This window comes from Crotalus tigris, unplaced genomic scaffold (genome assembly GCF_016545835.1).
Source record: "Crotalus tigris isolate CLP2741 ecotype Arizona unplaced genomic scaffold, ASM1654583v1 scf7180000024398.1132909, whole genome shotgun sequence".
Classification (NCBI taxonomy): domain Eukaryota; kingdom Metazoa; phylum Chordata; class Lepidosauria; order Squamata; family Viperidae; genus Crotalus; species Crotalus tigris.
In genome coordinates this window covers 117,522-144,864 of record NW_024100566.1, presented here as the reverse complement: position 1 = coordinate 144,864, position 27,343 = coordinate 117,522, and the positions used below count along the sequence as shown (strand labels likewise).

At 40.4% G+C, this 27,343-nt stretch overlaps 1 protein-coding gene and 1 long non-coding RNA gene across 5 annotated transcripts in view; one reads left to right on the top strand and one right to left on the bottom strand.

Annotated features, from left to right (window-relative positions):
- ABHD12B (abhydrolase domain containing 12B) overlaps window positions 1-27,343 on the top strand; it is a 43,310-nt gene that overhangs the window by 13,633 nt on the left and 2,334 nt on the right. For 2 of the 4 annotated variants that reach the window (XM_039329464.1, XM_039329467.1), the window contains 10 exons: window positions 6,941-7,068; window positions 8,466-8,568; window positions 9,669-9,788; window positions 13,781-13,811; window positions 16,234-16,279; window positions 16,354-16,483; window positions 17,153-17,190; window positions 23,267-23,349; window positions 24,938-25,020; window positions 26,082-26,160. In XM_039329464.1, the coding sequence (XP_039185398.1) occupies window positions 6,941-7,068; window positions 8,466-8,568; window positions 9,669-9,788; window positions 13,781-13,811; window positions 16,234-16,279; window positions 16,354-16,483; window positions 17,153-17,190; window positions 23,267-23,349; window positions 24,938-25,020; window positions 26,082-26,160 (841 nt within the window). Of the gene's footprint in view, window positions 1-688; window positions 919-6,940; window positions 7,069-8,465; window positions 8,569-9,668; window positions 9,789-13,780; window positions 13,812-16,233; window positions 16,280-16,353; window positions 16,484-17,152; window positions 17,191-23,266; window positions 23,350-24,937; window positions 25,021-26,081; window positions 26,161-27,343 lie in introns of those variants that run through there. The other 2 variants (XM_039329466.1, XM_039329465.1) reach the window with 2 other exon arrangements.
- On the bottom strand, window positions 7,101-17,219 carry LOC120301815. The gene is made up of 3 exons (XR_005555039.1): window positions 17,096-17,219; window positions 9,414-9,505; window positions 7,101-7,562 (listed from the first exon to the last, which is right to left on the bottom strand). It is a non-coding gene; the product is annotated as an uncharacterized LOC120301815 (long non-coding RNA).

Here is a 27,343-nt window from a genome sequence, read left to right as displayed (position 1 = left end):
TGGCTGAGTCCCACCATTGCTTATAGGCCAGTGGTGGCAAACCTATGGCACGGGTGCCAGAGGCGGCACTCAGAGCCCTCTCTGAGGGCACGTATGCCGTCACCCCAGTCCTAGGCCTTCAGCTGGGTTTTATAAAATCTTTTTGCTTTAGGCCTCCACCACTGTGCAAAAAAAAAAAAAGTTTCAATCAGTCAATTTCAACTTCTTGCAGGAAAAAAAAATCTTGCAAAGTTAGAACTGATTGATTGAACTTTTTAGTCCCACCCAGTCTGCCATTACCACCACAGCCACACCCACCCAGTGGGCCACGCCCAGCCAATGGACCACACCCAGCCGGCACCCGAGAATGCATAAGTGGATTTTGGGTTGCAGTTTGGGCACTCGGTCTCTAAAAGGTTTGCCATCACTGTTATAGGCTTAAGCAGGGGTTACTTAAAAAATTAGTAGCAGTTGCCTTTTTGTAATTTTGGATGTTGTAGGAGCCCACGGATAAATTATATTTGTGTGTACATGCACTTACACACGTTTTTTTAAATACCGCACCATCATCGTCATATTGCTAGTTTCCCCTCCCTCCTCCCACCCACCACATCCGGTATAACAGATACAAAAATTACGCAGAAAGGGAAGAAACTCTGCTCCAGTTTATGTGCACCCTGGGCGTGGCTTCGAACGACTGGCCCCGCCTCCCACCATTCTACCCGGGTTGAGGGTGTAACCTGCCGTCGATTGGGCGACCTCGGCGGACTCCAGCTCCAATCCACCCCTTGCCGAAGGCGGAGAGTTGCTGGTTTCTCCCTTAACAGCAGACTATGAAGCGGCGAGGCGCGTAGGTGCCGGTATCCGCGGCGTCAAGAAAAGCGGTTCTATCGCCTCGGCTGCCATGAGCCACGCCGCTTCCTCCGAGTTGTCTGACGGGTAAGGCGCTGCTGCATGGTCCGGAGAGCGATGGGAGCCGGGGTTGCTACCTCGGGTGCCGCTCTCTGAGATTTCTCTTTGCGTCCGGCCGTCTCGTCTCTGCGTCGCTGGACATCATCTCCTTTTGCCGCCGATTTCATCAATCGGTCGCGTGGAGGAAGGACGGGTGGAGGAGATGAAGGAGTCGAGGCGAGCTGAGCTTTTTCTCAGAATTAAATTCCAAACCGGTTTTCGAATGGATAAAATTAAGAACAGGCGCATGGGTATGGGAAATGCGCCGGCGAGCGCGGCGCGCTTTAGAAGCGCGATAAGTAAAGGAGGTGGAAACGGGTCGAACGCGCTCCTGACGCTCAGTCCCGCGGTACTCCAAGAGGTGGCATTGGGGACTTTGTTTACTACTCCAGTTCAAATCTCAGCCTGATTCCAGATTAGTGTAAGTGGAAGGGATCCTTTAGTATCCTTGTATTAGCCTAGTGAAATGGGCTGAGTGGTGGAAGTTGAGTCAAGGCTATCCGGTGAACTTTTTAAGTCTAAGAGGTTTCCACCTCCGTTATCTCTGGTCTAAGTGAGCTGTTGTGATCATCATTTGAAGTACATAGTGCCCAAAATGCACCACTGCCTTTTTTTGTGCCCTTAAGTTATTATATACAATATACTGAGTTGACTTTGGCAGAATCTGGTGGATTCTAACATAATCAGAGCTGGTTAGTTCGTGGACAAAATCAGATTAGCTTATGATCCAATATATTCCATAAATGGGATATTTCAGTAGCCTGGCTGCGTATGTCATTTAAACCTAGGCAATACCTCTCATAAAATCCAACTATTTTACTACTGTGCTCAAAACACATCCTCCAAGAATTGGTGATGGAAAATAGAACAGCTTATAGTCTCAAACTTAGCAACTGTTGGTCCTCTAGTACAGGGCAGCTTTGGCAACTTTAAGATGTATGGATTTCAGCTCCCAGAATTCACCAGCCAGAATGGGGAAATATGGGAGTTGAAATCCACATATCTTAAAAGTAGTCAATACTGAGATAAATGTGCATCTATCTACTGGATGTTCTTGGGAACAGAAAATTTTAAAAAGCAGAACTTTTTATTTCAGTCTTAATTCATTTTAACTACCATTATATATTATATAAATGTAGTGTGTAGATTAATGTATGATTTATTTCCCCTCACATTTTAGTTCATTTTAGAAATTTACTCAACTGTGTCTTGTTCAACAATGTATGTTAAAACAAACTATGGTTTAACATATTTGATATTTGGTAACCACCTTATTTACCAGGATTTGGGACTTCATATGTTTAGTTGGAATAGAAACTGCAGAATGCAAGCTGGGCAGATTTGAAAATATGTAAGGCATGTCCAATGATAGCTTTTCAGGTGTGCTGAGATGAGAGTTCTGATAATGCAGGCACTGCTCATATTAAGACACTCATCCATTGTGACACAAGCATTTAAAGCTGTTTTGAACAATTAAGAAAATCCGTTCAGAGTATTTTGGCAAGCCAAAGTTGATCAAAACAATGATTATATTAGGGTGGCTGAATGAAAATAGTGTGAAGTGTATCAGTATGTAAAATTTTCAACTGAAGCAACCCAGCCTGGCAACCAGACAAAGGATTGGCCCCTTTCCCTGCTAGAGTGCCATCTGTTCTTCCTCCACTGGCATGGCTCACAAATTGTTCCCTTCTGAGTCTGTCTGTGTGATCCCAGTTCTTTAGGGATGTTGAACCTGATCAGATAAATCTTTTCATCTCCTTTGGAATGCTGGCTTGCACCTTTTCTCCAAGCAAAAGCTTGACTCCCTTATGTCACACCACAGTGAGGGAGCCTAAGATCCCTAGAGTTGCCATTTTATAAAAAAAAAATCCCCTTCTCTTTATCATTGCATTCAGTTTGACTCTTTTCAGCACGTGTATGTGTAGATTATACCAGTAGTTCTTAAACTGCTTAATCCAATTACCCCTTTTCTTGGTCAGTATCTCTCACCTACCCCCAAACCCCAGACACCTTGTCTCAGCAATGGGCAGTCCCAAATAGGACTCACAATTGCCAGTTGCTCCATTACCTCCGCAATAAACCCAGATTATGCCAAGTTTAAGAATCACTAGATTAGAGTATGACGTTAGTCTTAGGCCCAGGAGTGCCCACAGAGATGTGTGTCAGTTGACTCAATAAAACCTCCTTTACACACATGCAATTGTTGGGGGTTCAACTGTCCAGTTGTGCAGCTGTTTTTCATATGGTTGACATATTCCCCACATCCCAATTGTGGATGTTTCATCTCTTATCTATAAATAGATCCTTAAAGCCTTGTTCAGTTCTGGTCAGCAAAAGTCCATTAAGGGTTAACAGAGATAACATTCCTATTTTAACCTTGGTCAAATAAACTAGCTTTGTATTCCTTCCTTTTACTTTTAACAATCTTTATCTCAAATAATTGTCCTAGAACTTACATTTACATGAACTTAACCTGGTGCTATAACAGAACTTATGATCTAGAGGTTCCTAATATCTGAAAAGTAATTAACAAGTTTTTTAAATCGAAAAGTGATTTAAAAAGGAAATATGTAAACCCAATATTTGATCACGTTTTGAGCACAGATTGGTTGCATCATCTTCATCACCTTATCTCCCAGAGCTTGTAACTTGCTGGAGACAGGTTTGTCTTGCAATCTCTTTCACAAGGAGTAAACACACAATCTCAAGATATCTCTTGTTTGGAGAAGAATTATAAAGAGCTGATTGCTGGCTCTTCATTCCACTCTCTTTGTCTACTCTGCTTTTAGTGGAGCTGTCTTCAGTTCGCCACTTCTTTCCCAGAAGTCCAACTGAAGTTGCATTTTTGAACAAGCCTTTTCCCTGGTCTGCTAAGGAAACAGGTTTTCAAGAATATTGTTTTTGACATAGTTAAGAATCTATTATTCATTTTTCTACCAGGGTACAAGTTCCAGAGTACAGAGATTCTTATTCTTATTTGTGTGTGTTCATGTTTGTGTGTAAGTAATTCTTGATTTATAACCCAATGTGATCGTATTTATGGTTGTAAGTCTCTATGGTCATAAATTGAGGCATCCAGATTAAGTTCTTTTAATGACAAGCCCAGAAAGAATGTCTGCCAGAAAGAAATTCCCTGAGGATGGGCCCAGCATGATTCCGAAAGCTCAAAAGATAAACCTCTGGTCCCAGTGACTGATTCAGATTGGATCCTGCAATAAACCTATATATCCATTTGAACTCCCTGGATTCTTGATTTCCTGAGCTTGACAGGGTTGCCCTATTTAGATATGGTTTACCTCTTATAGTAGACCAAAGTATATAATCATGTTTGTTATATAAATCACATATAATTGGGTTGAAATAACATACTAAATTTGAATGAAGTATGTCACTTTATTGCTTAGACAGTTATGTAAATTAATCTGTAGTCGTAATCACTATGTATGATCTATGGGAATAGTGTTTGGAAGATCAGATGAAAGACAGATTCTAGCTGATGTAGAATGAAGATGATGACATGATAATGTTGCCTAGATTGCACACATATTGCCTCTACATGTTGAGGTATTTTTTTTGAGCATCCTTGTAATATAGTCTCGAGCATCCTTTTAAAAATGGTCTAGGCATCATTGTCACTATTGACATAGGCACCATTGTCACTAATACATATCATTGTACCAAGATCTGGATAATTAGTTTCATGATGAAAACCTTCAACTGGAAGCTGAAGAGCTTTCTGCAGTTCCAGTGTTGCCTTGTAGGTTTCAGTTTGCCTCGGGGCAGAAATTTTGTATGGCAGAAATTGTAATTTTGAAGTTGGAAGGGACCTTGGAGGTCTTCTAGTCCAACCCTCTGCTTAGGCAGGAAACCCTATACTAGTGATGGCAAACCTTTTAGGGTCTGAGTGCCCAAAAACTGGCCCCGCCCCTGCTCCACCCCCTGCCCCGCCCCCACCTCATCTGCCCGCAGGGCCACTCACCACCCTCAGGGCCCGCCGCAGATCGCCTAGGCAGCCTAGCAGCACCATTGCGGCCATGTCCTCTGCCCGCGCCCCACAGCATCAACTGTGCGTGATCGGGTGTGGGCCACGCTCAGGGGTGACTTTCCTCCAGGGATCTTAGTTTATTGTTAGCTGCTGGTGAGGAGGGGGTCACGGGAGAGGCAAGGCTGGGGCAACGGCACGTGTGCCCATAAAGAGGGCTCTGAGTGCCACCTCTGGCATGGTGCCATAGGTTCGCCACCACTGCCCTATACCATTTTGGACAAATGGTTGTCCAGTCTCTTCTTAAAATCAGGTTGTTCCACTGATTAATTGTTCTAACTGTCAGGAAATTTCTCCTTAGTTCTAGGTTGCTTCTCTCCTTGATTAATTTCCATCCATTGCTTCTTGTTTTGCCTTCAGGTGCTTTGGAGAATAGCTTGGCTCCCTCTTCTTTGTGGCAACCCTGAGATATTGGAACACTGCTATCATGTCACCCCTAATCCTTCTTTTCATTAAACTAGACATATCCATTCCAGCAACCATTCCTTATATGTTTTAGCCTCCAATCCCCTAATCATCTTTGTTGCTTTTTTCTGTACTCTTTCTAGAGTCTCAACATCTTTTTTACATCGTGACCAAAACTGGATGTAGTATTCCAAGTGTGGCCTTACCAAGGCATTGTAAAGTGGTATTAGCATTTCATGTGATCTTGATTCTGTCCCTCTGTTAATGCAGCCTAGCACTGTGTTGGCTTTTTTGGCAGCTGCAGCACATTGCTGGCTCATATTTAAGTGATTGTCCACTAGGACTGAGATCCCTCTCACAGTTACTACTATTGAGTGAGGTATCACCTATACTATACCTGTACATTTGGTTTTTCTTGCCTAAATGTAGAACCTTACTTTTTTCACCATTAATTTTCATTTTGTTAGATAGCACCCAATGTTCAAGTCTGTCAAGATCCTTCTGTATCTTAAACCTGTCTTCTGGAGTGTTGGCTATTCTTGCCAGCTTGGTGTCATCTGCAAATTTGATGAGTTCCCCATCTATCCCCTCATCCAAATCATTGATGAAGATGTTGAAGAGCACTGGGCCCAGGACAGAGCCCTGGTGCACCCCATTATACACTTCCCTCCATATAGATGCAGTTCCATTGAGGACCACACGCTGAGTATGGCTGGTCAGCCAACTACGAATCCACCTGATAGCGATGCTGTCTAACCCACATTTTTCTATCTTATCAAGTACTAGGTTGTGGTCTACTTTATCAAATGCCTTATTGGAGGCAGTGATAGTTGTGGCCAGTGGCTTAGCATCCAAAATACAATTACGACACTGCAGGGAGAGCCCAGCCATCAGAACTTCAAAACTGGGTCCTAAGTAAGGGGAGGGGGCTGTTGTAAATACCACAGTTGTTAAGATATGGGTTCCTAAGCTGAGGACTACCCTGTACTGGTAGTACGGTCCTTCTGCTCAATCAGTTGTCTCTCTTCTTTTGGTTTCCCAGTACTTAAATTGAAAAAGTCACTGCTTCCAATGTTGGAGGTAATATATACAGGTAGTTCTCGACTTACAACCATTTGTGTAGTGACTGTTCGAAGTTACAACAGCCCTGCAAAAAGTGATTTATGACCAATTTTCACACTTAATGACTGTTGCAGCATCTCCATGATGGGGTGATCAGAATTCAGGAACTTGGCAATTGACACGTACTTATGACAGTGGCCGTATCTTGGGATCCTGTTATCACCCACTGTGACCTTCCCAGCTGGCTTCTGACAGGCGAAGACAATGGGGGAAGCTAGATTCACTTAATGACTGTGGCAAAAAGGTTGTACAATGGAGTGGAACTCACTTAACAACTGCCTTGCTTAGCAAAGGAAATTTTGGGCTCAATTATAGTCATAAGTCTAGGACTACCTGTAATCTTCACAAGTATTAGCCATTTGTCGTTGGATTATCTCGGTAAACAGTATAATTATTATAATTAGCAATACATTAAATCTCATTCCATCTTTTTTTCTCTAGGGAACTTCTGAATTATGTCTCTATAGTCATGGCGGTGTTACTGTATTTATTTATTGTATATGTCTCTGTACCATTGAGTGTTCGACTATTCCCTTCAATAATAAGAAAATTTGTATATCTCAATTTTTGTAAGTATTCCTATTGTTTTATCCATCTATCTCAACTGAAAATTTATCTGTGAATGACTACTTGTATGCAATGATTAATTAAGGACTTGTTGGAAACCACTCAAAATATCTTTGTTTTTACCAGATTGACTAAGTTAATCTTTATTGAAAATGTCAGATAATGCAATTGTAACTCAAATACAGGGTGGATCTACATCTTGCTCAAGAAATCTATTCAAAATATTGTTGCAAAAGATCAACTTTAATAGTGTCCCCAAGGTTTCTAAATTACTATGCTGTTAAAGTGATGAATATACTTTTTGCGTAAACATTTTAATGAAAGATGTTCACAGTATTATGCAGGTATGTGGACAAGTTCATGCAGGTTTCTTGGTAACCGAGAAGCTGGTTGGCGAAGGTATTCAGGTGATTTTATGCTTAAACCAGGACTGGAACTTCCAGTTGTAACTTCCATGCTTTTAATCATGATGCCAAACAAGCTCTCCAAAGTCATGCTAATAGTTAAAAGAGGCTTGTTTAAATAAACATTGATAAATTGTTAACAACTGCATAGCATTAATTTCTAAATATACTCCACCTGAATGTGGTAGTAGGCCATAGCTGTAGATAAAGGAAGTGCTTCCCTTGATATTTTTAATACTCTCTTCTGTTTTAAAAACAGCATTTATCTTACTAGCCTAATAATAATTGCAGGGATTTTAAGATGATTATCATTGATTTCCAAGTGATATTCTGATTTTCCAAAACTGGGGACTGCTTCAGATTATATCCATTTAAATAAACATGAATTTAAAAGAAGAAATGGCCAAGCTCTCATCTTATTGCAAAACACAGGATTCTTTGAGATTGTGCCTTTCTTCCAGGTATGAGGTCATAAATCTGACATAAGATTTGTTGATCTTGTGGGAGATCTTGGCCCTTTTAAATACATTTTCAAGAAATTTGGTGCCCATACTTTTAAACAAAATCACACAACAGTGCTTGACTCATGAAAACACTGCTAGTCCTTGGTTCAAAATATCACCAGAATCGAGTTTGGATAACTGTAGATCAGGTATGTCAAACTCGCAATGTCACGTGACGTGTTGTGATGTGTCATGATTTTTTTTTCATTGCCGGCAATGGGTTAAGCACGGTTTTGCTATGGTGCATCCGGCCCATGGGCCGGCAGTTTGACACCTTGCTGTAGATCATTCTCTCTGAAGAACTTGTGGTTCTGTCCATCACAATATTATTAACCCCCAGCATTCTGTGGGTGCAGGGGAAAAAACTCAGTTAAAGCAACTTGAAGTTTTTGACGTTTTCAGAGTCTTTGTCATGGCATAGGGTGCTGGAAATGGGAGGGGAGATCAACTGATTTTACAGAAAGCAAACTTCAACGTTATTTTCTTTTGCAGTGGCTTACCCTTTTGGAGTAGATTATAATAAGCCTGAGGTATTTCTAAAGAACACCCGAAACTTCTATCTTACCTCTGAACCAGGAATCACTTTTGGCATTTGGTGAGTAATTACTTGGCTCCATCAGCCTCTTTGGCATAGATTATATAGGTCCAACTTGCAGTTCCCTTGGTCAGGCTCACTTGAGATCAGATCTGTGGCCAAGAGATCATACTTCAAATGGGTCTAGGACAGGGGTAGGGAACCTTGGCTCTTTTATGACTTGTGGACTTCAACTCCCAGAATTCCTGAGTCAGCATGTCTGGTTCAGGAATTCTGGGTATTGAAGTCCACAAGTCTTAAAAGAGCCCAGGTTCCCTACCCCTGGTCTAGGAGAACACACTCCAGCAGACTCACCCAGCCAACTTGCTCCAGGACAATTCAAAGCAGGATAACTCAAGAGAGGGACAAATGAATTGCAGCTCACCCAGCCTCGAGGACTTCCAACATGAGAGTGTTCAAACCTAAAGTGAGACAAGGCCGTTGCAATTCACTTGTTCCTCTCTCGGATTGTCCCACAGCAAGTTGGTTGGGGTGAATTGGCTATGGTGAGTTGACTGGGGTGAGTTGGCCTCAGTGAGTTGTTCCATTCTACTTCAAAGTACCTATGTGGGGCATTCATGGAAGAGTAAACAAAGACAAGATGATGGCTACAACTGTACAATTGATCCCTGTTTTTTTATGCATGCACAAAGCATATTTGATTGCATGAGTGAAGTTGCCACGTTGATCTTTTTGACATCTCCTGTGATATCCTTAGTAGAAAAGCTGGATCAGTGTTCTCCCATTTTTGTTTTGTTTCTGTTGATGCATGTATGAATCTAATTCTTTTTTAAAATAAACATCTTGGCTATTTCAGTTAATTCAGTGGCCTGGTTCATTAAGTAATTTGGACAAAGGAAACTTACCTCCTTTGGACAACCAGCATGAAAAAGATAATCTCAGCTACAGAAGGAGGGAAGGCATGGGAAACATTTCAGAAGGGATCCTCCCTAGTTTCCTGGAGAGTAAAAGGAAAGAAGGGGAGAAATATTTTCAGTCTTGCAAGATTCTGTTAATGTAACCTTACAATAAACACAGTTAGTACTTCTGAGGTAGGCTTGTCTGGCCTACCTTGGAGGACTAAAAAGAGGCTTGTCTGACCTGTTGGCTTCCTGTCTTAGGTATACTCTAGCAGACAACAGACGGAAGGAAGCTGAAGGAAAAGACTTCAGCTGGTATGAAGAGGCCCTCGCAGATGATAACCCCATCATCATCTATCTCCACGGCAATGGGGGTACCAGGTGAATTTCGTACTCTCAGCAGAAACATTAATGCTGAGATTATCCTAGGTGATCTATGTTGGGGTGGAAATCCAGGGAGGGAGAAAGTGGCTTCACTTTCTCTGCCGGACTGAGAAGCAAGGACTTCACACATCCTTTATTATGGGCTGAATTTTTTACCATTAGTTGCCAGCGTTCTTAACTTGCAATACAGAGATCCCATAAAATGATGAATTAAGCAGTATGACTTTACTTTTTTGTAGTAATTTATTAAACATTACAGTTAAAAAGCTAAAAACTAATTCATTAAAACCCTAAAAGCACAGAAAAGAAAAAAAAGAGAAAAAACAGAAAACAGAAAAAAATAGGAACACAATAAACACACACACACACACACACACACACACACACACATATATATGTATGTATGAAGAAATACTTCCTCTCTGATGACAAGTATAAACAATTTTAGTTACTTATCACTTTCTCTTAAAATGTAGTGAACGATCTCTTTTTTCCATATCTCTTATCTATAAATGGATCCTTAAAGTTGTTCAGTTGTGGTCAACAAAAGACCATTAAGAGTTACAAGATATAACCTATCTATTTTAAACTTGATCAAATAAGCTAACTTTATATTCCTTCCTTTTACTTTTGACAATCTTGTTTTCTAATCCCTTCAAATAATATCCTAGAATATAATTTCTTTTCATTTTTTCTTTGTTCCATCCTATCAAACAGCATTTGTTGTTTTGAATGGGAACGACTGTAATTAATTTCAAATGTTATTTCAAATCCATCTGGATCCTTAGTGCATTTCTAAAATTACCTTTTTGCAAAACATGATTTTTTAAAGTCCTTGTATTTGACATTTCTTTCACTAAGGATTGAAGGAAAATTACCTGCTAATCTATAGGTTCCTAATATCTGAAAAGCAATCGACAAGCAATTTCCAAAAGTGATTAGAAAAAAAAATAGGTGAATCCTTTGTCCATAAACACTCCAACCATGTTTAGGTGGAGATCTCATTCCTTTATCTCTTAGATTAGAGAACTAAATCCCCTGAAGACTGCTATCTTGCAGTCTCCTTGTGAGGAGCAATTCTCTGGAACACTTGTGAGTGATCCCAAGTCCTTTTCTTGTCCAGAGAAGAATTTTAAAGAGTCCATCTGCTCATTGGCTTTAATTCCATTGCAGTTATTGGCTCTACTTTTAGTGGAACTATTTTCTTTTTCCATTTTCCCCCGGAGCTCAACAATATGACTCCTCCCATGACTAATGCTAATAATTTCATTAATGCTGGAGTTTTATTTAAAGAATAATTTTATTAAGCATTATATTAGTGTTAGAGTTGTTCAAGAAATAAATATGCCATTTTAATCTATATTGTAGGATTTCTCAAACTTTATGATATGGCAACTGTCCGTTGTAGCTTTCACTCTAACCTAGAATGAATTTGGAATAACTATCCAAATTCTGGGGTTTAGTCTTCATGTGCTTGGAACCAGGTTGGGGAAAAAAAAACATTTTGACCTTTTAGATAGATAGATAGATAGATAGATAGATAGATAGATAGATAGATAGACAGACAACCTTTATTGTCATTTTTTACTGTAGGCACAATGGCACACATTAAAAACGAAATTTAGTTGCTTGTTTGTGACGTCTGGAAGATACCAAACAATAGATTAAGATCTCTGAAATAGTTTGATGGAAACCCAGCATTCTGTAGAGCAGGGGTCTTCAGACTTGGCCCTTTTATGACTTGTGGACTTCAACTCCCAGAATTCCTCAGCCAGGCATGTTGGCTGAGGAATTCTGGGAATTGAAGTCCACAAGTCATAAAAGGGCCAAGTCTGAAGACCCCTGCTGTAGAGCATAGAGCCAATCTCAGGTATAATCTTTCTTTCCAAGAAAGTTTCTGGGATATATATAGAGAGATGTTATTAGAAAGTAAACAAATCGAGGGCTATAGCTCAGGGCCTCGTTTAGACATGGATTTCTGTACTTAGTGAAAAGCCAGAGGTAGTTGAGAAGGTAACGGACAGCTACTTTATCTATTTATCTGCTGATAGTGAATATTTTATGGGCCACCACCATAACCTCCATTTTGCGAGAGTGTCTGTGACAAGATGCTGGAATGGCCCACGTGTTCATTGATTTGGAAGCATTGGGGCTTCCCATCGCAGCATAATCATAATTAAAAGCGAGAACTCAGTACCACTCTGTTGAAACATATGAAGTAGCAAGAATTTCAGCATCTGGTGGAATGCAGGAGTCCAGAGGCAGGAAAACTGGCAAAGGTACATGGCTGGAATGGTGTAGGAAAGATTAAGGCCTGGTTCTAGTGAAGAAAACAAATAGGAAGGTCCCATCCTTCCCTCCCCAGAATCTCCTGCTTCCATATAATATTCCATATACTGTTCCTTTTCTTTCAACATTTGTATTTTCCCTAGGATTAAGCAAGAAAAGCTTTGGAGGAGTTGAGCAGTGATTTCAGTGACAAAATTCTTGTGAAATCTGAGCTCTTTTGCAAGACTAATAATGTATCTGGTTCCTTTTGCATTTTAAATTATTATCCTGGGAATAGTGACAGCCAGGATTTGGCATTTACAGTCATTCAGAAGAAGCTGGAATTGTGCTCATCGGGGCTTTTATTGTCTGGAGGAAGACTGAGCAAAAACCTCTCCCTCTCCAAGCATTGTTCCAACTTCTTTTGCAAGAATGCATGCACAAGCTAGCTACAGTCTGGGAAACATATCCTGTTTCTCATCCAACAAGGTGTGAATACCCAGAGGCCTCTTTTTGCATAAGCGGGAGTCTGATTGACATTTTTTTAAAAAAAAAAGATGAAAGAGATGGTTTGTCATCCTTCATCTTGGACAGGTTTTCATAATCTATGTTGGCAAACAAAAAACCTTGTCTGTCTTAGCAAAGGTGCTCATAACAACTACTCATTTTTGCAAATAGTCTGGATTTGTTTTTTTAGATGTAGTTCTTTTTTGTAAAAGTCTGAAATTTTCATTAGTCCTTTTAATAGCTTCTTTCAATTGTTTAATTACTGTTTTTTATTTATCATATGCTTTAATATTACTTAAATGCATGTTTAGTGACAAGAATATTAGTTCAAAATTTCCAACTGGAAATAGAAAGTAGAGAAACTTCATAGCTTGCATCCAAGAGAAGACAAAGGAGAATTTAAAAGGGAGTTGTAGAAGATTCTCTTTCTATTGCAAACTTTAGAGTTGAGTTCCCATTATTTCATTCTCCTCCACTGGATTTGTTCTTTTGAAACAGCTGGGAATGCTTGTTCATATATGCATTCTTCCTTTCCCTTATAACTAAACAACATTGAAAATTGAAGTAAAAAATAATTCAAAAACCATTGTATAGATGTGGGGAGAAATAGGTTGATGACATTACAGATGCCAGTCAATCAGTACCATCTATAGTTATTCTTTCACCAATTCCAGCTGTTGTCTACATTTTATTAGTTCTTGTCTTGATATTGGAGCTTGATTTTCTTCTTTCAGTTTTTTTTTTTTTTTTTAGATCAGCCTAGGGAACATCATCAATGCAAGGTTTTCTAACTCAGATCCTTACATTAAAATACCTGTCGTTATGGAACAAAATAACACATTTCTTTTCTTTTTCCCTTCAAGAACCATTCGTGAAATAAGAATTTTAAAATAAAACCAAGAAATATTTTGAGGATATCAATACAGCTTGTTCAGTCTGATGCCCTCCAGTTATATTACACCTTCATTCCCATATTTGTTAGGTTGAATGGCTATACTGGAAGCCAAGAGAGCTGGAGGGCATCCTCTTGGTGGAAAGCTATCAAACAACATCCAAAGAGTTTGGTTGCTGAATCAGACCAAATACCCACCTAGACCAGTTTCCTCATGACCATAAGCGTTAACTAGATGCTTCTGGAAGTAGTGAAGTGGGCAGCTACAGCATTCTTCTTCTTTCAGTATTTTGTTGTAGCTAATTTCTGAACTCTCTTCCAGGGCAACAAGTCACCGAGTTAATTTCATAAAGGTATGTATTAAAGAATCTGTGATTAGTAAAGTTTCTGCCTGGGCTGCAGTGCCTTTGTTTTCACAGAGCCATGCCTGTGCTTGTCTTTTTTTTCTGGGATTGACTAGTTTATTAGTGAATGTGCCAGCCTTATGGGCAGAAATAATACTTTTCTTGATATCCTAATGCTGTTGAAATCACTTCCATTTTATCTACCTTTTTCTGTGCATTCCTTTTCACTCCCTAGGACTGAGGTTCTTATTCTTAGCAGTTAAACAGATCTTCCTGTTGTTTAATCTGCAGATACAGATATTTTATTGCTATTTTTGAACTGCATGGCATTAACATGTTATAGTCTCTTCAAAAATCTATTCTTCTTTCTATTACAAATACTCATTTGAGCATATCCAATGCTGTGTAGAGCATTTCAATGCCTAGTCCTCCCATATGACACTGGCCAGTAGGTGGCAGCAAAGAGGTGCAGCAATCCTTGTCTCTTTAGTGTCATCTAGTGGTTGTCTGAATTATTTGATTGTTTTAATCTGGGCTGCCTATGATGTTAAATGTTTTTAATGATTTTTAGTCTTTATATTTGTAAGTTGTCTAGAGTCTATGGAGTGGACAGCTATAATAAATTTAAAATAATTATAATAAATTGGATTCCCTAGAATTTTTGGGTATGGCTTGAAGTAAATTGTCAACAGTTTCCCAGTTTGAAATTGACTGTGTATTGGGAGAGATATCCTTTTCATTTTAAACATCTAAGAACATTCAGTGGGCAGTCAGAGAAGAAGATGAACTTTCTTTAGACTGCTCATTGATGTTCAGGGATATTTAACGATGAAAAGTATAACTGCCCTATATCAGAAACATCTCTGAGACAGCCAGCAGACAACTATTACTTGTCGGTTTACAAAGAAAATAAAAGAAAACCTTCTGAAACATCTTAAGCAAACCCAAAGACCCAATAACCAAAGAAGAAGAAACAGAAGTCATTTATAACATATATTGTAAAAATTATAACAGCTACTATGTAGAACAGACAGGTAAAAGATTGGATTTGTTTATTTATTGATAGAAAATGGGATGTGTTTTGACCTGGGCTATGTCTTATTATTATTATCATTATTATTGCTTTTATCAGTATTTGGGCCCATTATTTTGCATGTTACCTGTTTCTTTTAGTTTAATCCTCTGTCTGCTATTCAGAGTTACTGCCTATGAGATGGGTAGCTATACAAATTATTTAAATAAATACATTCTAACAGATCAGCCATCAACTAACACATACGGCTAAACTCCATCTACATACATTTAAAAGGTAGAATAAAAAATTAGGGATGAAAACTAATAACCCAGAACACATCCTCTTTAGCAACCAACATTTAAACAAGCCAAGACTAGTAAGGCAAGCTGCTATATATAAATAATCAGCAAACTCCACTCCCCCTTATACTGATAATGTTACCCAACTTGCTACCATCGGCAGGAAAACAACATCAGCAGAGAACACTAAGAACCCAACAGATGTCTGGATTGTCTAGCTATGGTATGGCTACTGATGCAAATCTGTTAGAAGTGGTTTATAGACTGTAGCTTACATGGGTCTCATCCTTGTGTTGCTCTAAACCCCAGAACAAATACGTCCTGGTAACTATTTTTGTATGGCATATCCTCATTGCCTTCATCCCATCCTCAGCTCACTACTTCAAAGGTTGGGACCGCTGCTTTACATAGTACACACAGTTGTAAACCACACGCTTTCTTCTAAATAGCTGGGTGGACAATTCCAATCTTACTTAGCCCAACCCAACTGAATTATGTATAGATGACAGTAGGAATGGCCTTGAGGAACAGGAAGAAGAGCTGTTGCCAAGGCAGTGGTCAGATCAAAGGAACACAAATGGGTTGGAATGTAACCTGAGTAAATGTCTCTGGGAAGAGCCCTTCCTCGTTCTCATAAAGAGAAAGGGAGGGAAGAGGGAAGCGCATTCAGACTTCAAGATTCTGTTGCTACAGATAATCCTTGACTTGCAACAGTCCATTTAGTGACCAGTTGAAGTTACAATGGTACTGTTGCAACCTTCTGACAAGCAAAGTTAATAGGGAAGCCAAATTCAATTTACAACTGTGTTACTTAACTGTGTTACTTAACGACCACAGTGAATAACTTAAGAACTGTGGGAAAAAAGGTAGTAAAATGGGGCAAAATTCTTCTTTAGCAACAGAAATTTTGGACTCATTTGTGGCCATAAGTTGAGGATTATTTATATAACTTTATCAAAAAACTAGTACTGACCTACATTGGCTTCCAAGTCTGATTGCCTTGAAGGTTGACGTTATGCCTCAGTGGTAGGGTTTTGTGACTAATTAACTTTGAGATATGACTTTATCCCTTTTAGAAAGTTATTTGTGTTTGAAATTTCTCTAACTTTTAATACAGGGAATGAGTGATGGTGGCTTTCATGTCTTGACTGTGGACTACAGAGGTAAGTTTCAATGCAAAGTTGATTTCTAGATGTTCAGCATATTTCCGTCTAATTTGCCTCATGGTTTCTCCAAGGCTATGCAGACTCTACTGGTAAACCTAGTGAAAAAGGCTTTACAACAGATGTTCTCTGCCTTTACAACTGGATAAAAGCACGGAGTGGAAATAGCACAATCATCTTCTGGGGACACTCCCTGGGCACCGGGTAGGTTATTATTTTGACCTTCAGAGCAAGAGAAAATGTTTCTTTCCATCTGATAGCTTGAAAATTGATGACTATATTTTGGACATTGGTGTGCATGTTCTTTATAAATTCTTAATTATTATATATAAATATTTTACAAACAAAGGCACTATAGCATTATCACAGTCAGGAAGACTTGAAAGGAATATATAAGCGATGGATCAGCAGTACAAAGCCTGCTGAACTTCGACCTCAATAGTATTTTAAAATAAAATTAATCTTTTTGATTAATGCTTAATTAGCTATAATGTACTAAGACCACAGATTTCAGAAGCTTTCAGTGGGTTTGAGAAGGGGTTTTTGTGGCAGTCATGAAAGAAGTTCGTAATTGTTAGGCCAGTGGTTCTCAACCTTTTCTTCACTACAGACCCCCTTTAAATACCTTTTGTGGCCATGGACCACCAAGCCTTAACTCAGCATTTCTTCAAGTCTTTGCAGACCTCCCCCCCGATGACATTGTGCTCCCCCAGGGTTCTGCGGACCCCAGGTTGAGAACCAGTGGTTTAGGATGTAGCTTAAGATGGTAACTCTTCCCTAATTTATGCCAAAACAAACAACATAGATGAGACTTACTTCAGAATAGATATGTTAAGACTTTTTGTATCCTCACAATTTCTTCCTTCCTTGTAGAATTGCTACCAATACTGCCAGAAAGCTGAAAGAACAAGGTAATTATTATATGAATGGAGAAAATAACATTTCTCATTGAATTGTTGTGGAAGATTCTGTCTCTTTTTGCATAGTCTGTATGACCTAGAACACTGTTTTCAGACTTGTCAACTTTCAGATGTATGGACTTCAACTCCCTTCAACTTCTGGGAGTTGAAGTCCACATCAAGTTTGAAAAACACTGGTTTATACAAAGAGCATATTGGAAATGTGGTAAAAGCTGGTAATAAAAGATGTAGAGGGAAGGAGGAACATATTAAATATTAGACATCTGGAACACTGGCCCTGACAGGCATGCAGTAGCTGGCTGGAGAATTCTGGGAATTGAAGTCTATACATCTTAAAGTTGGCAAGTTTGAAAAACACTGAAATTATCCCCTGCTATCCATCTGTTATGATTGAGTTGTCAGAAAGCTGTTAAGAATCTGTAAAACGTAATATTCTTTTCTACTTTGATGTTCACTTTCCAGTTCCTTGTAGCTTCTTCTCCAATCTCTCTCAGCTAAGTCAAAATGGTAGAATTATATAGGTTACCTACATAATTGTAGGTAACCTATACCTCCCCTCCAAGTGCATCATGGTATATCCCAAGTACTTAAAAGGGCCAATCTCAAAAAAATTTCCTCTGCAAAATTGGCTTGGGAATGAGTCTATTGCAGGGGAATGCAACTTATTTATTTGTATCCTGCCTTTATTATTTTTATAAGGAGGTCAAGGCCGCAAACATATCCAATACACCTTCCACCTTCTGTTTTCCCCATAAACAATAACCCTGTGAAGTGAGTAGGTCTAAGAAAAAGTGACTGGTCCAAGGTCAACAACTGGCTTTGATGGTTAAGGCAGAACTAGAATTCACCGTCTTCTGGTTTCTAACCTCGTGACTTAATCACTAGCTCAAACTGACTCTTTAATAGCCTTATAAGCCCAGGCTTGGGACAGACAGCTGGGAGGGATGGACAGCTGGGAGGGAAGAGCGGAGGTGCCAGAAGTCCAAGGCTGACTTGCCATGCCTCCCTTCCTGGTCGAGGATTCGGGTACAGTAGTTGTGCTGTTCCTAACTAGCTGTTCCTAGCTAGGAAAAGACGATGTTAGAAGGATAGAGCATCTCCTCTTCCATTGAAATGGAATCCATGTAGGAATGCAATGTTTGTGAGTAAAGTTGTGTGTGAATGTATACAGCGTTTGGAAGCGATGGGGCAGCAAATGAGGGAGTGTATGAGCAAATGGCGTTTGTAACTGACGGGGTAATGTGTCTGCGAGTGAATGAGCAAATGGCGTTTGGAAGCGATGAGGTAAATGGTGTTTGGAAGCGACGGGGTAGTACATGTGGGAGTGATGGGGCGATGGAGCATTTTGGAAGCGACGGGGCAGTATGTGTGGGAGTGAATGTGTGGGAGTGAATGAGTAATGAGTGAATGAGTAAATGGTGTTTGGAAGCGACGGGGTAGTAAGCGAGGGAATGAATGAATGAGTAAACGGCATTTGGAAGTGAAGGGCAGCAAGTGAGGGAGTGTACGAGCAAATGGCATTTGCAACTGACGGGGTAGTATGTGTGGGAGTGAATGAGCAAATGGCATTTGGAAGCAATGGAGTAGTAAGTAAAGGAGTGAATGAGCAATCCCGAGGCAAAATCTGGAGTAGGAGTCCTGGAGTGGGGAGGAGTGCTGGAGGAGTAATACCTCCTTAAAAAACCTTGGTCCAGCTGGCCTGGCTGGTAGCACCTCGTAAGGGCCCCTTTCCAGGGTTACAGGAGAAGATGGTCAGTGGTTTTGAAGGCAGGAGAGAGCTTTATGCCCCAACAGCGGATAAAGCATAAAGTGGCAGAACCATCATCTAGGAGAAGGGAAACTCTGATTTCAAACCTCCACTGCCTTGTGGCTATATCTACTATTGGAAAAGGCTTCAGGAATTAGAAACATCCTACTAGGATTCATTACTCCACCTGCTGCTGGAAGTGAAAGAATTCTGTCCTTGCAACTACACTCATCAGCAGGATTGGTTACTCTTATCAGCGCATACGCACCAACATTATCATCTTCAGTAGAATCCAAAGACAAATTCTACAATGATCTGGCTGCTATTATTAAGAAAATCCCTGAGAAAGAATCACTGTTTATCCTTGGCAACTTTAATGCCAGGGTTGGAGCTGATTATAGTTCTTGGCCCACTTGCCTAGGTCAGTTCAGCGTCGGGAAGATGAACAAAAATGGCCAATGCCTTCTGGAGTTCTGCTGCTATTACAGTTTTTGTGTTAGCAATACATTCTTTAAAACAAAGCCTCAACACAGTGCCTCTTGGAGACACCCAAGATTGAAGCATTGGCACCAGCTCGACTTGATTCTTACCAGGCGTTCCAACCTTCCCAGTGTTACAATCACACGCAGCTATCAGGGTGCTGATTGTGATACAGATCACTCCTTGGTGTGCAGCAAAATAAAACTGAAAATAAAGAGATTGCATCACTCGAAGAAGGAAGGAAGACTACGTATCGATACTAGCAAGACCCACAATCAGGGCAAAGTGGAGGAATTTGCACAAGCACTAAAGGAGACTCCCAGGCCCGGCTGAAGCAAATGCATCTGAACATTGGGTATATTTCAAGAACGCTGTTTATAACACCGCTCTGTCAATATTTGGTAAAGAGGTCAGAAAGACAGCAGATTGGTTTGAAGCCCATTCGGATGACCTGATGCCAGCCATCAAGGAAAAAAGAAGAGCTTTAATTGCATATAAAGCCTGTTCCAGTGAGCGCAACTTACGGGTTCTGCGCGCTGCATGTAGCAAAGTCCAACAGACCACCAGGAGATGTGCTAACAATTATTGGCTGGAACTTTGCTCTTGGATCCAGATAACAGCTGACACAGGCAACATCAAGGGGATGTACGATAGCATCAAACAGGCCTTAGGTCCAACACAGAAGAAATCTGCCCCTCTGAAGTCTGCCACAGGCGAGGTTATCCAGGACCGGGCACAGCAGATGGCATGCTGGGTGCAGCACTACTCCGAGTTATATTCCAGAGAAAACGAGGTAACTGAAGAAGCATTAAATAATATTGAGTGTCTGCCTGTCTTGGAGGAGCTTGACAGTGAACCAACTCTAGAAGAATTAAATGTGGCCCTGGACTCCCTTGCCTCCAGCAAGGCACCTGGGAAAGATAACATCTCTGCTGAAATTCTGAAGTGCTGCAAAGAGAGCATCCCCATTGAATTGCACGAAATCTTCTGCCTCTGTTGGAGGGAAGGTGTAATACCACAGGTCATGAAGGATGCAAATATCATCACACTGTATAAGAACAAAGGCGACGGGTGATTGTAACAACTATCATGGCATCTCTCTTCTCAGTGTTGTAGGGAAGCTGCTTGCCTGTGTCGTACTGAAGAGGCTCCAGGGGCTTGCAGAGAGAGTCTATCCAGAATCACAGTGTGGATTCCGAGCCAACAGGTCCACCATTGACATGGTATTTTCCCTTAGACAGTTGCAGGAGAAATGCAGGGAGCAAAGACAGCCACTTTTCGTAGCCTTCATAGATCTTATGAAGGCTTTTGACTTGGTTAGTAGGGATGGCTTATATAAAATTCTCCTCAAGATTGGATGTCCACCTCAGCTCCTCAACATCATCAGGTCCTTTCATGAGGATATGAAGGGCACTGTTGTTTTTGATGGCCTAATATCAGATTCCTTTGACGTTCGAACTGGAGTGAAGCAGGGCTGCATCCTCGCGCCAACTTTATTCAGGATCTTTTTTGCTGTCATGCTGAAACACGCTTTTGGAACTGCAACAGAGGGTATCTATCTCCGGACCAGATCAGATGGTAAACTCTTTAATCTCTCTAGATTGAGAGCAAAGTCTAAAGCCAACTTTATTCAGGATCTTTTTTGCTGTCATGCTGAAACACGCTTTTGGAACTGCAACAGAGGGTATCTATCTCTGGACCAGATCAGATGGTAAACTCTTTAATCTCTCTAGATTGAGAGCAAAGTCTAAAGCCCAGCTGAAATGCCTATGGGATTTCCTCTTCGCTGATGATGCTGCTGTTACTGCTCACTCTGCCGAAGATCTTCAACAACTTATGGACTGTTTTAGTAAAGCCTGCCAAGACTTTGGTTTAACAATTAGCCTGAAAAAAACACGTCATGGGTCAGGATGTGGATCTACCTCCCTGTATTACAATCTTTGCATAGGAATTGGAAGTTGTCCATGACTTTGTGTACCTCGGCTCAACTATCTCTGACACTCTCTCTTTAGATACTGAGCTGAATAAACGTATTGGTAAAGTGGCCACTACATTTTCCAGACTTACAAAGAGAATATTGCTTAATAAGAAGTTGACAGAACATACAAAGATTCAGGTCTATAAAGCCTGCGTCTTGAGCACACTCCTGTACTGCAGTGAGTCTTGGACCCTTCATGTACGGCAGGAGAGAAAGCTGAACACCTTTCATATGCACTGTCTCCGACATATTCTCGGCATCACCTGGCATGACAAAGTCCCAAATAGTGCAGTCCTGGAATGTGCTGGAATCTCTAGCATGTATACACTATTGAAACAGTGACATCTACGCTGGCTTGGGCATGTTGTGAGAATGGCTGATGGTTGGATTCCGAAAGATCTCCTGTATGGAGAACTAGTGCAGGGAAAGCGCCCCAGAGGGAGACCTGAGCTGCAATATAAGTATATCTGCAAGAGGGACCTAAAGGCCTTGGGAATGGACATTAACAGCTGGGAATTCTTGACCTCTGATCTTCAGTCTGGAGGCTAAAGACACAGCATGGCCACCAGATGCTGTCTTAGGTCCTCTTTCCAGAGCACAATACCATACTCTCTCGAGACTGAAGGATGCCAACCAAGCCCAGGGACTCAGACACTTTTTACTGTATCCTGAGGACACCTTTTTTGCCAATATAAAGCAGGAGAAAAAAAAATATAAAAAACCCCTGTAATATATGTTTAACACTGTTAACAAATATAATCCAAATATCTGCAAACGGCAAAAAAAGAGAGAGAAAAATCTGAAAATTTAATGCTTCACTCATTTAGCTTCACTCATTTTGCATTGTTGCCCATTCATGCAAACTGCCCTTCCCAACACCATTACATGTTGCACATACACTAAAAGACTACCCAGTTGTTTGTTTGTGTGTGTGTGTGTGTGTGTGTGTGTGTGTGATCATTCACTTGAGCAATTTGCAAGTGCTTAAGAGAGCAAGGTTTTTATTGTGTGATCATGACTGCCATCTTGACTTTTCTGCAGTCACTTCTTCCTGTGAAGAATGGAACAAACAACAGAAATGGAAGTTCTTAGTTCTTGTGTAACTTATTTCTGCTGTTTGAGCATGTTAACGATGTTGTGATGCATTTTTCTCACTGACTCTATCAGTGTTGAATGGAAAGAAATGGGGAGGGGCCAGGCATGTTTTCCATTGACAAATTGTTTGCAAATTGCCCCAGTATTTCAAGCAAAAGTGTGCAACCTGTTTCCTGTGGGCTCCTTTGAGTGTGGTCTCAGAGCTCTTGTAAAATCTGCCGTCAAAATTGTAGTTTTCGAGATACTTGAATGGGAAAATCATCACATTCCCAGAGTATAATTGTAGTAATTGCATTGAATTAATTTCATACAAACATATTTAGTTTTGGTTTAGCTCCACCTACTTATTTATTCTGCCTATTTTGGGGAGCCTATCATTCAAGCTCCTCCAGTTTAGAAAGCTGAGAGCAGCTAGAGTCAAATAGATGGGAGGAATGCCAGCAGTATTCTTAATTTTTCAAGAAAACTGTGGGTAAGAAGAGAACAGCTTGTAATAAAACTCAGCTCCTGATAAGATTGTTTTGAATGATTAGTTGGGCCTTCTCCCTTAATCCTGCTCTTTAAACTGATGTTGGGAATTGTGGATTGTATATTTAGCATTGAGGCTTTGATGTACTTTGTCTCTGCTAGACCAGTGTGTCTTGTTCTCTGGTTGTCACATTTGTTTTTCAGAATGAGGGCCTTAGTCTCAGAAAACAACCTGCTCCTCTTTGGTTTCTCTCCACTTTTTTTTGTTTTCCTGATATAATTCTCTTTTTTTCCTCTAGAAGGTATCATAGTGGATGCAATCATCCTGGAGGCTGCTTATACCACTATTCGGGATGCAGCTGCCAGCATCCCACTAACAACAGTAAGTCTTGGCACTCTTATTTTTAGTTCCATATATGCATTCTTTATTTAGCAGCATGCCAGGTTGCAGTGAGAATATGTGCCTGGCTCACTTGAACTGTGAGAACTCCTGCAGTTGAGTCCACCTAGGGGACTGGATTTATGTGTTATGCAATCTGGATTTATGTGTTCATGCAGAAGAGAAAATAGATATCAGAACACAACTAGAAGAAGGAAAAGGAATTGAGTCCTTTCAGATGTTGCTGAACAAAAATTCTGACTTGCCATAGACTGTATAGCAATGAAGAATGCTGGGAATTGTAGTTCAGCAGCCATTAGAAGGTCACATTTATGTTCCAAGGATCTTCCATATTGTATGAAACACAATTAGCAAAAGAAAAGGATTCCTTATAGGAAGAATAATGTATATTTCTGTTAATAGTCTTACTTTTATTATTAAGAACAAAATAGGTACTAGGTTTTTAGCATATATGTGATAACAACATATCCTTGAGTGAGGGAGTGCTGCATCTTGTCCTCAAAAAACCATTGCTCAATGCAGATTATTATCAGTCTTCTACCTTTTCTTTTTGGGGAAAATTGTTGAGAAAACAGTGGAGGCTGCAGCTGCAGAGAGCCCTGGAAGAAACAGGTTATACAGATTTATTGCAATCAGGTTTCAGGCACAGAGACCACATTGATCACACTTGATAGTTGATCTTTGGGGGAATCAGATTATTCCAGTGTTGCTTGAGCTGAATGAGGTCATCTGCTGACACGATATCAACTTATTTCTTTACTTCTCAGATCAGCCAAGTGATGCTGATGCTGGAGGTCATTAGGGTCTGGTTGAGGAAGAACAAGTGGAGGCTTAATTTTATCAAGATACAGTAGCATGGCTCTGCGTTCATAAACCATTTCAGTCTGGAGAGATTCCATTTTTAGTTCTGAATGAGATTGCATTCCTTACATAGACCTGGACCATAATTTGAGGGTCGCCCTGTACTCACAGCTGCTGCTTGAGCAGGTGGCAGCATTGGCCAAGAAGCCTTTTCACATATCTCCACTTTCTGTTCCTGTTACAATGTCCCTTGGAGTGGGAGACTTTACAGTGGCCCTTGGAATGGGAGATTAAAACTTATGTATTAATCATCTTTTGTTGGAATGCACTGTACATGAGTTTGTAATTGAAGAGCATTGGGAAGATATAGCTACTCCAGAATGCAGCAATTCAAGTAGTTATGTGAATGCTTTGATATGCCCATATACAACAAAAAGGGACCTCAGAGGTCTTCTAGTCCTACCCCATGCCTGAGGCAGAAAACCTTATACCATTCCATTAATTAATTGTTCTCACTGTCAAAAAAATTCTCCTTATTTCTAGGTTGGATCTCTCTGGTACTTCTAATTTTCTTTTTGTTCAATTATACATTTAATTTTGCTTTTCATCTGAATCTGTGAAGATGGGAATTGCATGCTACTCAGAGTCAGTTTCACTGAAGTGGCACATAATCATTGTAAATAAACAACTAAATCAAGGTATTTCTTATAGCAGTTGACAAAGGAGTTTTCAGGAATGGAAAATATCTTTTTTTGTTTTCTTTTATCAGATCTACCGCAAGTTTCCTGGCTTTGAATATTTCATTTTGGACACCATGGCCCGAGCTGACATGTTCTTTCTGAATGAGGAAAAGTGAGTTCAGAATTACACAGTCCCAAATTATGTGGAAGATATCAGGTTCTGGAATAAGTTGCCCTTTACTATTCTGACTTTATGTTGCAATCAAATGATAGGCTTGATTTGCTTCTTTCAAACTGGTAGATCCAGTGGCATTTGCATGGAGGGACAGATTGACAAGTATTACTATGCCAGCCCTGCCCCTTCTCTATGCATGCAGAGTTATTACACACTTGCCCAAAAGAGGGAGATGTTGTGATGTGATGCCATCTCAGTGCTTTCATCAGTGTGACAAAAGCAACAAGATCCCGCAGACACTCTTGCTTGAATAAGGTAGCATCTGAAGGCATGGATTCCGCAATTTGCCTGCTGGTCCTATTGATGTACAACATTTGTGATATTCAGGAGAGGAGGAATAGAGAAGAGTCAGATAGATTTTGATGAACTCAGATGGGAGATAGGCTTGACCAGTGATTTGAAATCCACTGTCTGGAAAGGGAAATGTATTCAGGAGAGATGGGAAATTCAGGGTAATGGGATACTGAAGGCACAACTGCAAATATGTTGTACTATTGTAGAAAGAAAAATGAGTGTCTTTTAAATTTTTTAAAGATTTCTGAAGTCTTTTCCTAAGTTAACATCTCCTATAAGGTTGAGAAATCCTTGGTGCTCTCTGAGTTTGGTTGTTTCCTTGCAGACGTTTCATTACCCAACTTAGGAAACTAGTAGCACTGATGATGTTACTTAGTTGAGTAATGAAACATCTGCAAGAAAACAACCAACCTCAGAGAGCACCAAGGACCCCTCATTTCAACCCTGAGCCACAAATATTCTCCTTTATTAGATCTATAAAGGTGGCTCTCTTTCCTTCTTTGGAGTGGAAGAGCTATGTAATCCTATGATTTCATGAGATACTTTGCCAGGAATCAAAAGATGACAGCCACAATCACTTAAGGTTTCATTAATGGTTAGAAATGTTACTCAATTACTTGGAAGACAATTTTTGATTGAAAAGCAGGATGAAGATATCCAAAAATAGTTGAATTGAGCTAAAATGTTGTTTTTCTTGTCCATAGTGTTCAAGTGTTATCTAGTCCTATTTTGATCTTGCATTCAGAAGATGACAAGATGATACCTATACAACAAGGAAGAAAGGTACCTAAACAGTAACTGCAGTGAATTACTCTTTTAAAAGTGTACATATAAAGGGATAATATACAAAAAATGTAGAGATCACTCTTTCTATAGAAATAAGCTACACGACTGGAAAGTCACTGCACATATTAACAGGTTTGGTTTTACTGCTAATTGTGAATTGTACTTTTGCAACATGAATCATCAATATAGTTTTATATTTTCACAGCAGTCTTGGAAAAAAAACCAAATGGCACACCTTTGGTCATTTGTAAAATGTTCTAGTACTAGAAAAAAGAGGATTCTCTTTTCTTCCTCAGTGTAGATCAATCATAAAATTCAGATCTTCCTTTTGTGAGATAGCAATACCACTTAGATTTATATACCGCCCCACAGTGCTTTATAGCAAAGGTCACCAACCTTTTCATTCTGGCAATCCGCAAGGAAAAGGAGCAGCTGGGAAATTTGTGTGCGCGTGCACGCACGTGCACTGGGCCATGCACATCCACATGGTGCTAGCAGCCCTGTTTGTGCATGCATGCATGTGCTAGCCGCCACTGCTAGCACCTGCACACATGCACAAATTGGCCACGCAACCTATATGGCGCTAGTGGCCCAATTTGCACATGCGTGCAGGTTCTAGCCGCCGCTAACCCCATGCGCATGCGCAAATGGGCCGTGCTAGCCCCACATGCATGCACAAATGGGTCTGCAGGCATTAGCGCGAATGGTTCCCGCCTGTCTCATGGCCTGGTGGCCAGAAGGCAATGGCCCAGTAATGGCCTGAGGCCCATAGGCTGGGGACCTGTGCTTTACAGCATTCTCTGAGTGGTTTACAGAGTCAGCATATTGCCCTCAACAATCTGGGTCATGATTTTACTGACCTCAGAAGGATGGAATGCTGAGGCAACCTTGAGCCGGTCAGGATTGAACTCCTGGCTGTGGGCAGAGTCAGCCTGCGATACTGCATTCTGACCACTGTGCCACTAGGGCTTAGGGTTTTCCTTTAGTAATTCCCTTTAAACCATTGTCCTAAATCCTTGGTAACATAGCCATATCCTGAACAAACAGAGCATCCCATCTTTTATTTGAAGTGACAATCCAGCTTCCAGTGGGCCACCCATCTCACCACAGGGTAATTGTCATTAATGGTGTGAGAGGGTAGAGTTATTATCTTGGGGACTTGTAGAGCCTAGTAAACCAC